General features: G+C 43.8%; 1 protein-coding gene across 1 annotated transcript in view; it reads right to left on the bottom strand.

Annotated features, from left to right (window-relative positions):
• The window catches only part of PTPRZ1 (protein tyrosine phosphatase receptor type Z1), a 171710-nt gene that overhangs the window by 56852 nt on the left and 100677 nt on the right, over positions 1-14181 (bottom strand). The window contains exons 7-9 of the mRNA XM_072764910.1: positions 9871-10028; positions 9569-9719; positions 179-363 (exon numbers count right to left, since the gene is read on the bottom strand). Coding sequence (XP_072621011.1) covers positions 179-363; positions 9569-9719; positions 9871-10028 — 494 coding nt within the window. The remainder of the gene's footprint in view (positions 1-178; positions 364-9568; positions 9720-9870; positions 10029-14181) is intronic.

Raw genomic sequence — 14181 nt, 5'->3', positions numbered from 1 at the left:
GTGTGATTCACTGTGAGGTCTGACCTTGTTTGCTTGGTATAGCTTCTGCTCCCCTCCTCCCCACCGGAGTGTCTCACACAGAGTTTAGGGCAACAATATATCATCATCCGTTAAGTTCTCACCTTGAAAATTAAATGCTAGTGCTATCACTACATGAAACAACTGATCTTATACTTACCAAGTCTTGATAGCCGTCGGTCAAAAATTCACGCTTGGTTTGGTCTTCTCCCTCTAGCTGCTGATACAGAACGGCAAATTTCTCAATCATGGTATCATAAACCACTCGTGGTCTCTCCCACGTCACAAGCAGGCTGGTATAATTTTCTGGGTCAGCTTGGACATTTTCTGGTTCTGAACTACAAACTTCAGAGAGAGAGAGAGAGAGAGAAAAGGTACAATTAATGATACAAATGTCGGCCTCCAAGATTTTAACAAGTAAAACACATTCTACGAAAACGTGTTGCATTTAATTTCAACAGAAGGTAAAGCGTTACACTTCTCCACTGCGGAGCTTTTGCTTATGGCATCTCATGTACCTGGAACACTTTTCCTTCCCTCCTACCTCCACCTGCGTCTACCTTCCCGTTCAGGAAAGGCCTAGGTCAGAGGCTCCCTCCTGTTACGTGGGCTCTGATCTCTGAAGCGATCTGGGTGGTTTTCAACTGTCTGTCCTAACACACAACTATTGCATTAGTTGCATGTTCTCCTACATTATTCTCTCCTCAAGAGGGCTTAAGTCCTATACTAGCTTATACACACAAGCATCACAGCTTTCTATTTCTATATTGCTTAGAATACTGTCTTGAATATATTTGGCATACAGATATACAAATTCATTTTTAAAAATAAAGGATGTCTTCAAGCTCGTGATGTTTTTATTTCTCTTGTTTCATGCCCAACAGATATGTTTAACTCAGCATGAGGAGAATTAAAATGGCAACATATGGTCTGTTATCAGACATTGTTGTTGTTTCAAAATCCTCGAAATAGTGTAAAGTTCCCTATCAGAGAAAACTATAGGAGAACAACTAAAGCTACCGTTTCTGTATTTTTCAGACTTGCTGACAAAAATCCCACGTTGGCAATTGATTTTAGGAAATTAGAAGATTTGTTTGTCTGATCTGAAAAAAGAGTTTGAAAATAGTTCAGGGACTTCCTAACAATGAATTCAAGCCCATGCTGGGAATCCTGTCAAAAATTTTGTCCCATTAGAAAGAGGATTTTGATACTTCCTGAAGTATATTCATAAGATGATAATTTGGACTAATTACAAGGATGAAAATCATGAAATTTTATGATATTGCGCTATTGGAGCAAAGCAATAAATATGATCCGTTCACAAGCCAGGTCAGTTTGCAAAAGAGGAGAAAGGTCTGTAACGCTAAAGACTGACATGGTCACAGAATCCAAGCTTTGCTCCTGGGAGACACCTGATGTTATGAAGCCACGAGATGAGACTATGCGGTCGACCTGAGTCAGCCGACAGCCGACAACCGACCGCTACAAAGACTCAGTGAAAATATACTCAGGATAGCATCAGGGTGGGACCAAAAAGGCTGTGGTCTCTCCTAGCTTGCAGTTTTGCTCATGAACACAAGAGAGCAGTCAAAACTAACACCTGACCGCGTAAATCGAAATCTGAATGGTCTCTGCATGTGTGATAACAGGAATTTGAGCCCATGTATGCTCTGCTGGCAATGGTATGTACATGATCCAGAAAAATATAAATATATATGCTTAATAATACATGCATGACTTTACATGAGTGAGAGGCAGGAGGATTCACTGTACAAACTGTCATGTGTTGTTGTTGTTGTTTATTAAGGATTTACGGTGAGGTGTTCCTTTGGGAATAAGAGGACAGTTCTCCAAAAATGTGAATTCATTAAAAAGCATGAATTCAGACTAAGACAAGGCATTCTTCTCCAGGTCTAGACGACATCATCCCTCGTCTAGGGACACTTCTTCAGTGGCCACGAGATGGCAGCAGACTGTCGATTATCCCCGAAGTGAGCCAGCCACGCTGGGAACTGTCCAGGGAGGAGCAGGATTGCCTGGGTCTCGCTGCTAGGGAAGCCCAGGTTCCTTCTGAGAAGGTCAAAGCAATTCTGGACGGTATCATGGGTAGACTTTGTCCCACAAAAAATCAATCCCCCTTTTTAGAAAGCAGGAATGATTTAAAGTGAACTATTCTCTTCCCCCCCCCAAATGAAACTGTCTTAAAATGCAAAAATCTCTTGAGAAAACAGAAAATTATTGGCTGCAAATATGCCCAAAGGACTGCTGCTTAATTAACACACAATTACTTTGGCTGGATGTATGTGTTTATTCCGCCTTAATAGTTGAAATCAGCAGATGTTTTGAATTTTAAGAATCAGCATTAATATAAAGTAGGAGTTTAAAAACAAACTTGCATTTCCTTGTCATCGGGTTATTATTCCCCTTGCTTTCTGCGTTTTACAAATCTGTAAAAGCTTATAGGTAACTTAATAGTGTAGGCTTACATTTTAATTAGGGATTTATTATTTTTTTAAGATTTGTTTATCAGAGAGAGAGAGAGAGAGAGACTGTGTGAGCACATAGAGGGAGAGGGAGAAGCAGACTCCCCACTGAGCAGGGAGCCCGACCTGGGGCTCAATCCGAGAACCCTGAGATCATGACCTGAGCCAGGGCCCCCGAGATCATGACCTGAACCAGACCCCCTGAGATCATGACCTGGGCCAGGGCCCCCGAGACCATGACCTGAGCCAGGGCCCCGAGATCATGACCTGAGCCAGGGCCCCTGAGACCATGACCTGAGCCAGGGCCCCTGAGACCATGACCTGAGCCAGGGCCCCCGAGACCATGACCAGAGCCAGGGCCCTGGAATCATGACCTGAGCCAGGGCCCCAAGATCATGAAGTGAAGGCAGACGCTTAACCCACTGAGTCACCCAGGTGCCCCAGGAATTTTTTTAATGTTCCTTTTGTTTAGTGATAATCAACAGCTTAGTAATGTCATAAACCTTTAGCTAGACTTTATCATTTAGATGCTGAAATAGGTGATTTTATGGGAAAAATACACTTTAGAATGTGTTCCAGAGAAAAACCCGTACTGCTGTATATTGCTTATGGTCTTGCCAAAGGGCTGCCCTTCTACAGGGTAGGGATGGATCTTTAAAAGAACAATCTAGTTCATTCCATATACACTACGTTTGGTGTACACACAAAAAGCTGGGTAATGGTCATGGGGTAAGTTATTAATTTGCACTAAATTTTCCAGGTTTTCCTTATTGGAATTGGCTTATGTTATGTTCGCAGGATATATACTCTGTAAAGCACCGTACTTGGATTAAAAACCAAGAAGAGTTTTCCAGATTCACATGTACTCAGACACCCAACACAAGCTACTAGCTGATACAATAAATAGTAGCAAAACTAATTTCCTTCATCATGGGGAGTGCCGAGGGGCAGGGAGGCGGGGGTGGGGGGGTGGGGGGTTACGGAGAGTCCCAGGCGTAGGGAGGCCAGAGGATAGGGAGGCCGGGGGTTGGGAGAGGCGAGGGGTGGGGAGGCTGAGGGTAGGGAGGCCGGGGGTAGGGAGTTCTGAGGGGTGGGGAGGCCCAGGGGCAGGGAGGCTGAGGGGCAGGGAGGCCTGCTTTCTTCAGGACTGAAGCCCACGCCCAGTGCCTTCCACAGCCACTCGTTACCCGGTCACAGGTAGTGTTTTTGAGCAGCACAGGCCAGGAAGCGGAAGCTGGCTCCCGTGGGCCCCCTGCTGGGCGCGGTCACGACAGAGCTGGGGTCCAAGGCCGGGTCACGCAGGGGACACCTCGTGCCCTGGCACCGGGCGAAGGCCGCTCACTCGGGAAGAACGGGGCTGGGGCCTCCTCTGCGAGCCACCGCAAGTGTTGCTCCTTCAAGGCCTTGTCACTGTCTAGGGCCGCACGAGCAGGGGGTGCAGTCCTCGCCCTTGGGGAGCTCAGTGCCACGGTGGGGCAGGGGCAGGGTGGGGCGGGCGCTCCTGGGAAGGCAGAGAAAGTGTCATGGCCGTCCAGGATGTGTCCAGGACATGCCCAGGATGTGCCCAGGATGTCCCCAGGATATGCCCAGGACGTGCCCAGGATGTGCCTAGGACGTCCCCAGGATGTGCCCAGGATGTCCCCAGGACGTGCCCAGGATGTGCCCAGCATGTCCCCAGGACATGCCCAGGATGTGCCCAAGATGTCCCCAGGATATGCCCAGGACATGCCCAGGACTTGCCCAGGATGTGTTCAGGACGTCCCCAGGACGTCCCAGGATGTGCCCAGGACATGCCCAGGACGTGCCCAGGATGTCCCAGGACGTGCCCAGGATGTGCCCAGGACATGCCCAGGATGTGCCCAAGACGTCCCCAGGATATGCCCAGGACATCCCCAGGACGTCCCCAGGATGTCCCCAGGTTCAGCCCAGCTGTGTGCCCCGGAGCAGAGGCCGGTGCTGGTAACACAGCCCGCAGCCCCGCTGAGGCCCAGCTGCCCTGCAGACATGGGGGTCCCGGGGAAGCCCCAGCCAGGAGCCCGAAGGTCTACAGACTCGAAGGCAGGAGGGAGCAGCAGGTCGTGACAAAGTGAACGTGAATACCAGCACGAGTGTTAAAAGCCATAGCCCAAAACGACCTGCCCCGACGTGACCCTGTCCGCGGCAGGACCCTGTGCGTGGTGGTGTCCTGGCCTCAGGTGAGGGGCCGGAAGGCGTCTTTCAGCTTCCAGCCCAGTCATCAGCCTTCCCGGGAACACATGGTCCTGACTTCAACAAGATACAGGACCTTCCAGGGAGAAAATGACCCTGAGGTCACTCTTCTGCATACAGCTAGAGGCCAGGGGTCTCGGCCACACGACCTTAACGGATGCTATTTAAAGCCACTGACCTTCAGGAAGGCGAGTCTACTGCTGTTTAATTCATCATGACATCTTTCAGGGAAGTAGAGAAAACGTCTCGTGACTCAAAGGCGGTTTTAGGCTGCAGGGTCACCCTTTCATGCAAACCTGCCTTGAAAAGCATTTTCTATCATATTTTTTTAGACTGTTTGCATTGAATGTCTTGCAATGCTAGCAAGTGAAATCTGAGGTGCGTTTATGATTTAATTCAACAAGCCAAAGCCTTAAAACATGAAAAGCTTGAGGAACACCCCACACCTGTTGTGACAGCTTGCCCCCCCGTCCCACATGCACACACACATGGCTGTGTGCATGCACATACTACATGCACAGCAGCGGCAAGTCTGGGACATATTATGTTCGAGGGACCGTACTGCTTTACAGACTTTAGCCCATTTAAACCTCACAACAAGGTGGTCTGATTTTACAGGTCCAGTAACTTGACAATCTTTTAAAGATTCTATCTATCTATCTATCTATCTATCTATCTATCTATCTATCTATCTATTTTAGAGACAGTGTGTGAGCTTTTGTGTGCATGCGCGGGGCAGGGTGGGGAGGAGGGTGGAGAATCCCAAGCAGATTCCTCGCTGAGCGCAGAGCTTGAGGCAGGCCTGACTTGGTGACCCAGAGATCATGACCAGAGTCAAAATCAAGAGTCAGGCACTTAACTGACAGAGCCACCCAGGCACCCTGTGACTTGACAATTCTTATTTAACCAGTAAGTACTGGCAGCAGGGTCTGATACCAGAGGCCGACCGGATTTTAAAGCCCCAGCTCTTCCCCCGCTGTGCTCCGGGAGGTCCCTGCTTCTTAGTTGTGGGAGAGACCTGCTAAGAAGGCGGCAGGAGAGCACGAAGTTGAACGTCACCTCCTTTACACTCATGCTGTGTTTGTACAGTTAGTCACACAGATGTCTCATTATCGAAGACAGTTTTTACGGACTCCCTCAAGGTTCTGTTAAATTCTGTGGTTCTTAGAAGAGGTGGGGTCCATCCCACGATGCCAAAAAGAAATGTCTCTAATAAAGGGCAGCTCTACACAGAGACGCAAAAACACAGGGCCGAAGTTCTAGTAAAATACGCATTCATTTACAAACATTCACTGAGTTCCTGCTATGAATGCAAAAATGAACACGTCTTAATCTGTACCTTGCGGGAGTTTACATAGATATACAGACCTCACGTGGTTTTTGCAATTATTTGCAGTGTGTTTTTTGCAAAATGTATTTTTTCCACAGTGCATTTACTAAAAACCATATTCTGACAACCACCCCTTCTCTCTTGGTCAAAATGAGGATGCTAGATATTTGCAATATCAAAGTATACTAATGCAACCTGAGCGTCCAAAATTGAGCAGCTGGATTAGTAAATTGTTATGACTATACAATGGAATACTACACAAAATTAAGAATGCTGTATTGATATATTTGTATCATCGAGTAAAATAAAATCAACAAACATATATGTACTGTAGTCTCATTTTTGTGAGGCATAAGAATATATTTCTAATTTAAGAGATAGTCCTGAAAGGATAGTCACCAAAATCCTCATGGTGGTGATCTCTGGGCCATGACATTACATAGGATTTTACTTTTTTTCCTATGTGTTTATATGTGTTCTCTGCCTTTTTAAATAATGTTCATATAATTAAAAACTTATTTCCAGATGAAATTTAATAAAGATTAAATCCAGGACATAAATGTAATCCTCAATTTTTATTCTCAAATTAAGTCCCAGAAAGTAGAAGGGGTATAGTGTGTCCATTAAGAAGAAAATCATCACAGGAATATGCCCATGGCAAATAATAAATGCAAATACTCATGATGGGAAAACCAAGAATTCAATTGTTCTAGTTTTTGAAAAAAGCCAATGCCCCCCCCCTTTTTTTTGGTAGGCTCCATGCCCAAGGGGGGCCTTGAACACAAGGTCCTGAAATTAAGAGTCTCATGTCCTAACGAGTGAGCCAGCTAGGCACCCTGCCAATGCTATTTTTTTTTAAAAGTGTCATGTCATTAAGGCCATCAGTTTTTGTTGTAAAACTTGGGAGGCTTTAGGATCAGATCTGTGTTCAGGTATAAAGATATAGTTCAAGCCACTTAGCATCAGCTTCCCAAACTGTAAAACAAGAAAAATAAGGCCAACTCCACGATGGCGTTGGGAAGCTGCAATCAGATTCACACGGTTCCATGCCCAGTTAAACCACTGGTGGACACAATGCATGGTGATTATTGCTGCTTTTGTTGTTATTACTTGGTTTCATCACTTATCTGTGAGAAGAACAATGTCCTACACAAAGTTTATACATAAAACAGTGCAAGAGGCACCCATCAAGCATAACTTTTTTTTTTTTTAATGATTTTGTTTATTTTAGAGAGAGTGAGTGCATGAAGGAGCATGAGCAGGAGTGGAGCATAAGGGGAGGGAGAGTGAGAGGGAGAGAATCTTAATCAGACTCCACGTGAGGGCTGAGCCAGATGCTAGGCTCCGTCTTACAAACCTGAGATCATGACCTGAGCAGAAACCAAGAGTTGGCCGCTCGATGGACTGAGACACCCAGGTGCCCTGCTAAATTTTTATTATATGAAAACGGATTCTTTCAGCGAATATTTGCTGAATGAGAGCCTTGTATTAGCCCAGCAATGGAGGTAAAGACTTAATTACTTCCTTCACGGAGCCCATGTCCAGTGGGGGAGGTGAGTAAGTAAACAGACAATTCTTATACTGTGGCAACTGCTACACACTTTGGGTGCACGGAAATGACACTACTCCACGTGAGCAACACTGATTTTATCCTCCATGGGCACGGCACCTTCACGTGTGCACAGTCCTATTCCCGGGCCACAGCCAGGCTTGGTGAGGATGGAGACAGACTCAGAGATGGCTCCCCAGTGGATACAAAGTCTGCTTGAGTGTTGAAGAACAAGGAGGAGGCAGGCAAGTGAAGACAGCAGAGAAGACAGCCACGGCAAGGAAATAGCATGTAAAATACAACCTGGGAGAATGTGATCTTCCATCTTCACGGGATATCAAAGAGTCCATTCAGTACAAGAGAAGGAAGCCAGTGGCGGAGAATAAATGCTAAGACGAGTAAGTGCTAAACAGGACCATGTAATGATGAATGGTTTGGGTTTTATTCTAAAAGCAATGGAAAGCCACTGAAGGGTTTTAATAAAATACAACTGACAAAAGTACACAGCAAATAAAAATCATATTTATTTAATATGTTATTTGATCTATTGTATTTTTTCAAAGGAGATGGTTAAATGTAGTTATTTTTTTTTCCTAATCAATTCTCTATTATTTACCAGCAGAATGTTATAAGTATTTAATACTGCTGGTAGAAATATAATGAAATTTCCTCACTTTGGGGCAATTCAATTAGAAATTTATTGTCATGTTACATGTAGCTAACTATTCATCTCTGTTGTCTTGTGCTCTATTTTACTGTTGTTGTTAAAGGATAAATACTTCTCATAAACATTACATTAAAAAAATAAAAACATGCTGTTTTAATGCTAATCCTCAAAAGCAGATGATTATTAGACTAATATTATAGACGGCCAAAAATTCATTGTACAGCTGAGATCAAAGAAGGCCATGTACTTGGAAATGTTTTAAGTCCCCAAAGCAAAGGCCATTTCACCTATTTGTTTCATCAACTGGTACATTATCAATGTCAATGGAAAAGGAAAAGTCAGTAGGTGTACCTGACTGTGTTCTCTGGACATCTTCAAAGGCTTATGACTGTGTGTCAACTTCAAAAGACACAGAGGACACTCTGGACGTCTGGAGACGTCTCCCCAGTGTTCTCTCCATTGCTTGGCCCTGACAAACATCTTTTCCCCCAAAGAAGGAAACTGGGGGAAAGACTCCCTTTTTATTCATTAAGAATACAGCCCATTTGCTTTTCATCCCCACTGCATGTTATATACTCTTCCGTCAGAGCTGCCAACACAAAGACTAGCACTTTACACCCCAAATCCAAAAACCAAGGCTCAGCTCAAATGTTGTTCTCTCACCGAGGCTCCTGACCACCCCAACCAGAAGTGACCTCCCCAACCTCTGTGGACCTAAGCCGCATATGCATTCATTTCCTGAAGTTCTTAGCACAAACACTAATGTGCATTTGGAAGTTTGTGCATGTAGTTTTGCCATCTATTACTATGTGTTTAATAATCACTTTCCTTACTGAATCTCAGTATTTCCCATCTGCGAAACGGGATATTCCGGTGGGGAAGAACAGCTTTATTTATTTATTTATTTTAAAGATTTTATTGATTTATTTTGAGAAAGAAAGAATGTGAAAGTATGCAAGCAGAAGGAGAGACAGAAGCGGAGGGAGGGAGAGAATCTCAAGCAGACTCCATGCTGAATGTGGAGACCAACATAGGGCTCAATCTCATGACCCTGAGGTCATGACCTGAGCTAAATTCAAGAGTGGGATGCCTAACTGACTGAGCCACTCAGGAGCACCAAGGAGAGCTCTTTTTACATGTTATTTTATAAATGTGGTGAGATTCAGAGAAGTCAAATAGCTTACCTAAAGCTATAAAGCTAATAATCAAATATTTCTAAAATCTAAGTCTTGTATATTTCCCATTATTCCACAATTATCTGCTATAACATTGAATCTGTAAAAGTAGTAGAAGAATTATATTTCAATACATACCTGCTTCATGAATCTCTTCCTTTCCAGTATATGAGGAAAACACCTGTCTAGAGAATTTGTACTGTTGTTCTCGGAAATTATTTTGTAAATAGTCCATCAGCATGACATAACCAGACTGCTGCATTGTAAGAACTTCACAAAACACAGCCAACTGGAAAAAAACATAATTTAACATAACTTAACATATCTGCTTCAAAGGCATCTGCAAATGCTTTGAAATAGATATTCAGTAGTAAATCTTAGAAAGTAATTATTTTTAAGTTACTTCAAATTTCTGCATTTGTTTGAATTTCCAAGATTACCTGGCTTTCAGAGATGCTAACTGTATCTTTAAAAATAATCCAGTCCACAGTGTCTGTGCAGGGAGGAGATGTCAATGAGCCGTTGTAAGTGTAATACTTGTCAGTCGAGTTTGGCAGAAGGTTCAGCAATATGAAGGGATCTAAGGCAGCCTGTTTCCCTACAAAGTAACAACATGCATCTCGGTTGGAATCTTAACACCTGAACTTGAGTGGCTCAAGGCTTCTATGAAACAGAGGCATATGGTTTGTTATAAATGTAATAAGAAATGAAACTAAGAATATTTGAGATACATTTTAAAAATGGTGACAAAACCAACATATTTTGAATTTCTTTACAAATATCGCTACATAGGGTTAAATATTTCAACTTTCAGAGACTGATTTCTCAACTGGAGAGATTATTTCACATATAAAATATATTCAGAAATCATGTAATCATCTTAGTAGATACAGTAAAATCATTTGAGAAGACTTAATACCAGTTTGTGGAAAACATCAAAAGCAAAACCATATTCTGGTAAAGATTATTTTCAAAAGCCTGTAGTAAACACTGTATTTAAGAGTGACTTACTGGGCAAGTTTTCCTCCTAGAGATAAAGAATGAGAGAAAAAACTCCTGCTATCACCATTTCTAATTAACCCTGAACTGGAGGACTGGGCCAGTGCAATAAGGTAAGAAAAAGAAAAAAGTCATAAAGATTGGATATTTTCCAAATACATGATTGTGCATGGAAAACACTGAAAAGGATTTATAGACTTAGAATTAAAAAATATATTTTGTAATGTCACTGTACATAGGACCAATATACCAAAATTAATTTTATTTCTATGTACTGGTATCAAACAATAGAAAATGAAACTTAAAGCAACATAACAAATATCAAATACAAGTAAACCTAACAAATGATGAGTATGACATCTACAATGACAATCACAGAACTTTCTTGAGAGAATTAGATAAAACCTTAAAATGATGGGAAATACCAAGTTCATGAGTCAGAAGATTTAGTATTGTGAAGGTGCTGACTGTCCCCAAATTGATTTATGGAGTCAACAAATCCCAGAAGCTTCTGTACATGAGTGTATGTATGTGTATTTACTGACACGCTGATTTTAAAACTTAAATGGAAAACAAAAGTTAAGACAATCTTGAACAATAACAAAGTCACTGGAGAACTTTCACTACCAGGTAAGAAGATCTATTTTATTAAACTATAGAAATCATGACAGTGACATATTCATGCAAAGATAGACAAAGAGAACAATGAAAGAGAATAGAGACCCCAGGCACATACATATAGAGTCACTTGGTTTAAGACAGGAAAAATTACCATGTAGTGGGAACAGACAGCCTTTTCAGTAAACAGCGCTGTATCAATCAGCTGTCCTCATGGAAAAGCTGAATCATGATTCCCTACCTCACACCGTAAGCACCATGAGTTCTAAGTAGATTAGAGATCTAAATGTGAACAGAATCAAAGGCTTTTTAGAGGAAAATAGAAAATTATTTTTATGACTTTAAGGTAGGCTGAGATTTCTGAAATGGCACACAAGAAGCTTTCACCATAAAGGGAGAAATGATGACGTCTAGTATATGATAATTAAGATCTATTTATCAAAAGCCACTACTAAGGAAATACATGGTAAGACAGGATGGAAAGCATAGTCTGGATACAATATACAGGATAATAAATATGGATTTTATTTCTATATATAACAATAATGATTTTATATCTTGTGCCCAGAATAAAGAATTCCTTTTTTTGGGGATCTCTGGGTGGCGCAGCAGTTTGGCGCCTGCCTTTGGCCCAGGGCGCGATCCTGGAGACCCAGGATCGAATCCCACATCAGGCTCCCAGTGCATGGAGCCTGCTTCTCCTTCTGCCTATGTCTCTGCCTCTCTCTCTCTCTCTGTGACTATCATAATTAAATTAAAAAAAAAATTAAAAAAAAAAAAAGAATTCCTTTTTTTAAAAAAAGGATTTTATTTATTTATTCATGAGAGACACAGAGAGAGGCAGAGACAACAGGCAGAAGGAGAAGCAGGCTCCCTGCAGGGAGCCTGATGTGGGACTCGATCCCAGGACCCCGGGGTCCTACCCTGAACTGAAGGCAGATGCTCAACCGCTGAGCCCCTCAGGCTCAGAATAGAGAATTCCTATTAAAAAATTGGTAGAGCTTTCCATCTGGCCTTACACCTCTGAAACATTCCAACTGTATCTTTTTCCTAGGATCCTCCCATTTTTGCTTTTGGATCTTCCCAGCAGCACTTATCAGTAGCACCGGCTTGGCTACTCAGCTTTCCACCTACCAGCCCTCACTCAGACAGCAATGTGCCAGCCAGAGGACATGTGTCCCCGTCCCCTCCCCATCCCATGTCCACCTTCCATCTCCTCCATCCCGTCCCTTGTCCTCCTCCCCTCTCCATCCCGTGGCCCCCACCCCTCTCCATCCCATGTCCTCCTCCCCTCCCCGTATCTCCCTCCCCTCCCTATCTCGTGTCCCCCTCCCCTCTCCATCCGAGTGCCCCTCCCCTCCTTGTCCCATGTCCCCCTCCTCTCCCAATCCCTTGTCCTCCTCCCCTCAGAGCACGCCCCCACAAGGTGCGGGGGACTGCCCGCCCCAAGCTGGGGGCTGGTGCACTTAGGGCCTCGCCCGGGAGCCCGACGCTACTGTGGTCATCACAGCATCTCACGAGTTGATGAGAGCATCATCCGCGTGGCGCTGTGGAAACTGAGCAGGTGGTGGGAGCTGGGGGCGCACGGGCGCGGTGACCGCACGAGCTGCGGTGGGAGGACCCCCGGGCCTCAGCCCCCCATGGCCCCGGCTGCTGCGGGAAAAGCACCCCCGCTGCTTGAGCTCCCGGAGGCTACCAGGAAGCTCCGGGGCTGCACAGGAACCCAGGACGCCTCTACCCGCCGGCCACAGCGTCAGCCGGCTTTCCGATCAGCTGCGGAGCTTTAAATAAAAACACCAGTGTTGGGGATCCCTGGGTGGCTCACTGGTTTAGCACCTGCCTTTGGCCCAGGGCGCAATCCTGGAGTCCCGGGATCGAGTCCCGCGTCAGGCTCCTGGCATGGAGCCTGCTTCTCCCTCTGCCTGTGTCTCTGCCCCTCTCTCTCTGTCTATCAGAAATAATAAATAAAAAAATATTTTAAAAAAAACCAAAAAACCCACCAGTGTTCCAGACCCCACCCGGACCGATTTAATTTAAATCTCTAGGAGTAGGGCCTGCGCATCTCCATTTGCAGGAAAGCATCCCCTGGTGAGTTAAGCATGCAGCCGGCACTGAAAACCCAGAGTAGGGGCACCTGGTGGCCCAGGGCACAACCCCGGGGTCCCTGGGATCAAGTCCTAGGTCGGGTTCCCCACACGGAGCCTGCTCCTCCCTCTGCCTGGGCCTCTGCCTCTCTTTCTGTGTCTCTCTGAATAAATAAATTAAATCTTAAAAAAAGAAAAAGAAAACCCAAAGTACGGTGAAGCTTTTGCAAGATGTTAGGTCTTTTTGAACCCTCTTTCTACCTGATAAAGTAAAATGACTGACCTAGATTATTTTCATAGTCTATTCCAACTCTAAACTCCATGAAAACTGGGCATATCCAGAAAGCCTCAAAGAAAAAGAAATCCATTTAGAAGTTAAATTACTGAATGCTAATTTTTCTACAATCCAGGAAGTTTTGAAGGAAGGAGGGAATGCTGGTAATAATTAAAATTATAGATAACTGCTTCCAGTCTGAAATTAAGACTGAAACTTAGAAATGAAAATCTGCTTGGCTGAATCGATAATGTTGTGTATATACAACCTAAATCTAATTTTAAACCGTTGGAAAATTCAAGTTCTGCTTGGTTTAGCAGATTCATTAGTAACTTCTAAAAGTATTTCTCCCTCTCTTTTCGTATCAACATGAGATTATCAGAATTCAGACTTGGATTCACGTTATCTGAAACTGAGAAAAATATCTTTAATATGTGAATGTTTCCCACTTTCAGATTTATGCTTTTAATATCCAAGAAATGTTATGATTAAATAGCCTCCTTCTTAATCATCAATGGGCTATAACTGTTTCTTTTTTCTGCTGAAGACAAAATTTATCTTACAAATGTTCTGTGGAAATGCGGATGTGGAGAATACTAATTAAGTCAGGAGCCAAACACTGACTCACTGCTAAATTAGGCGGGAAATGAAATGACACCGTGAGAGTTTTGAGGCCAGAAAGGGAAGAAAGGAGGTGAGATCTGAATAGGGACGGTGAAACAGAGAATTTTCTTGAAATACTGTTTTGTACCTTGTTTTTAAAATGTTATTTACAT

This window comes from Vulpes vulpes, chromosome 7 (genome assembly GCF_048418805.1).
Source record: "Vulpes vulpes isolate BD-2025 chromosome 7, VulVul3, whole genome shotgun sequence".
Lineage (NCBI taxonomy): Eukaryota > Metazoa > Chordata > Mammalia > Carnivora > Canidae > Vulpes > Vulpes vulpes.
Note: the sequence above shows the minus strand (reverse complement) of the source record. Positions and strands in the feature narration are given on the sequence as shown.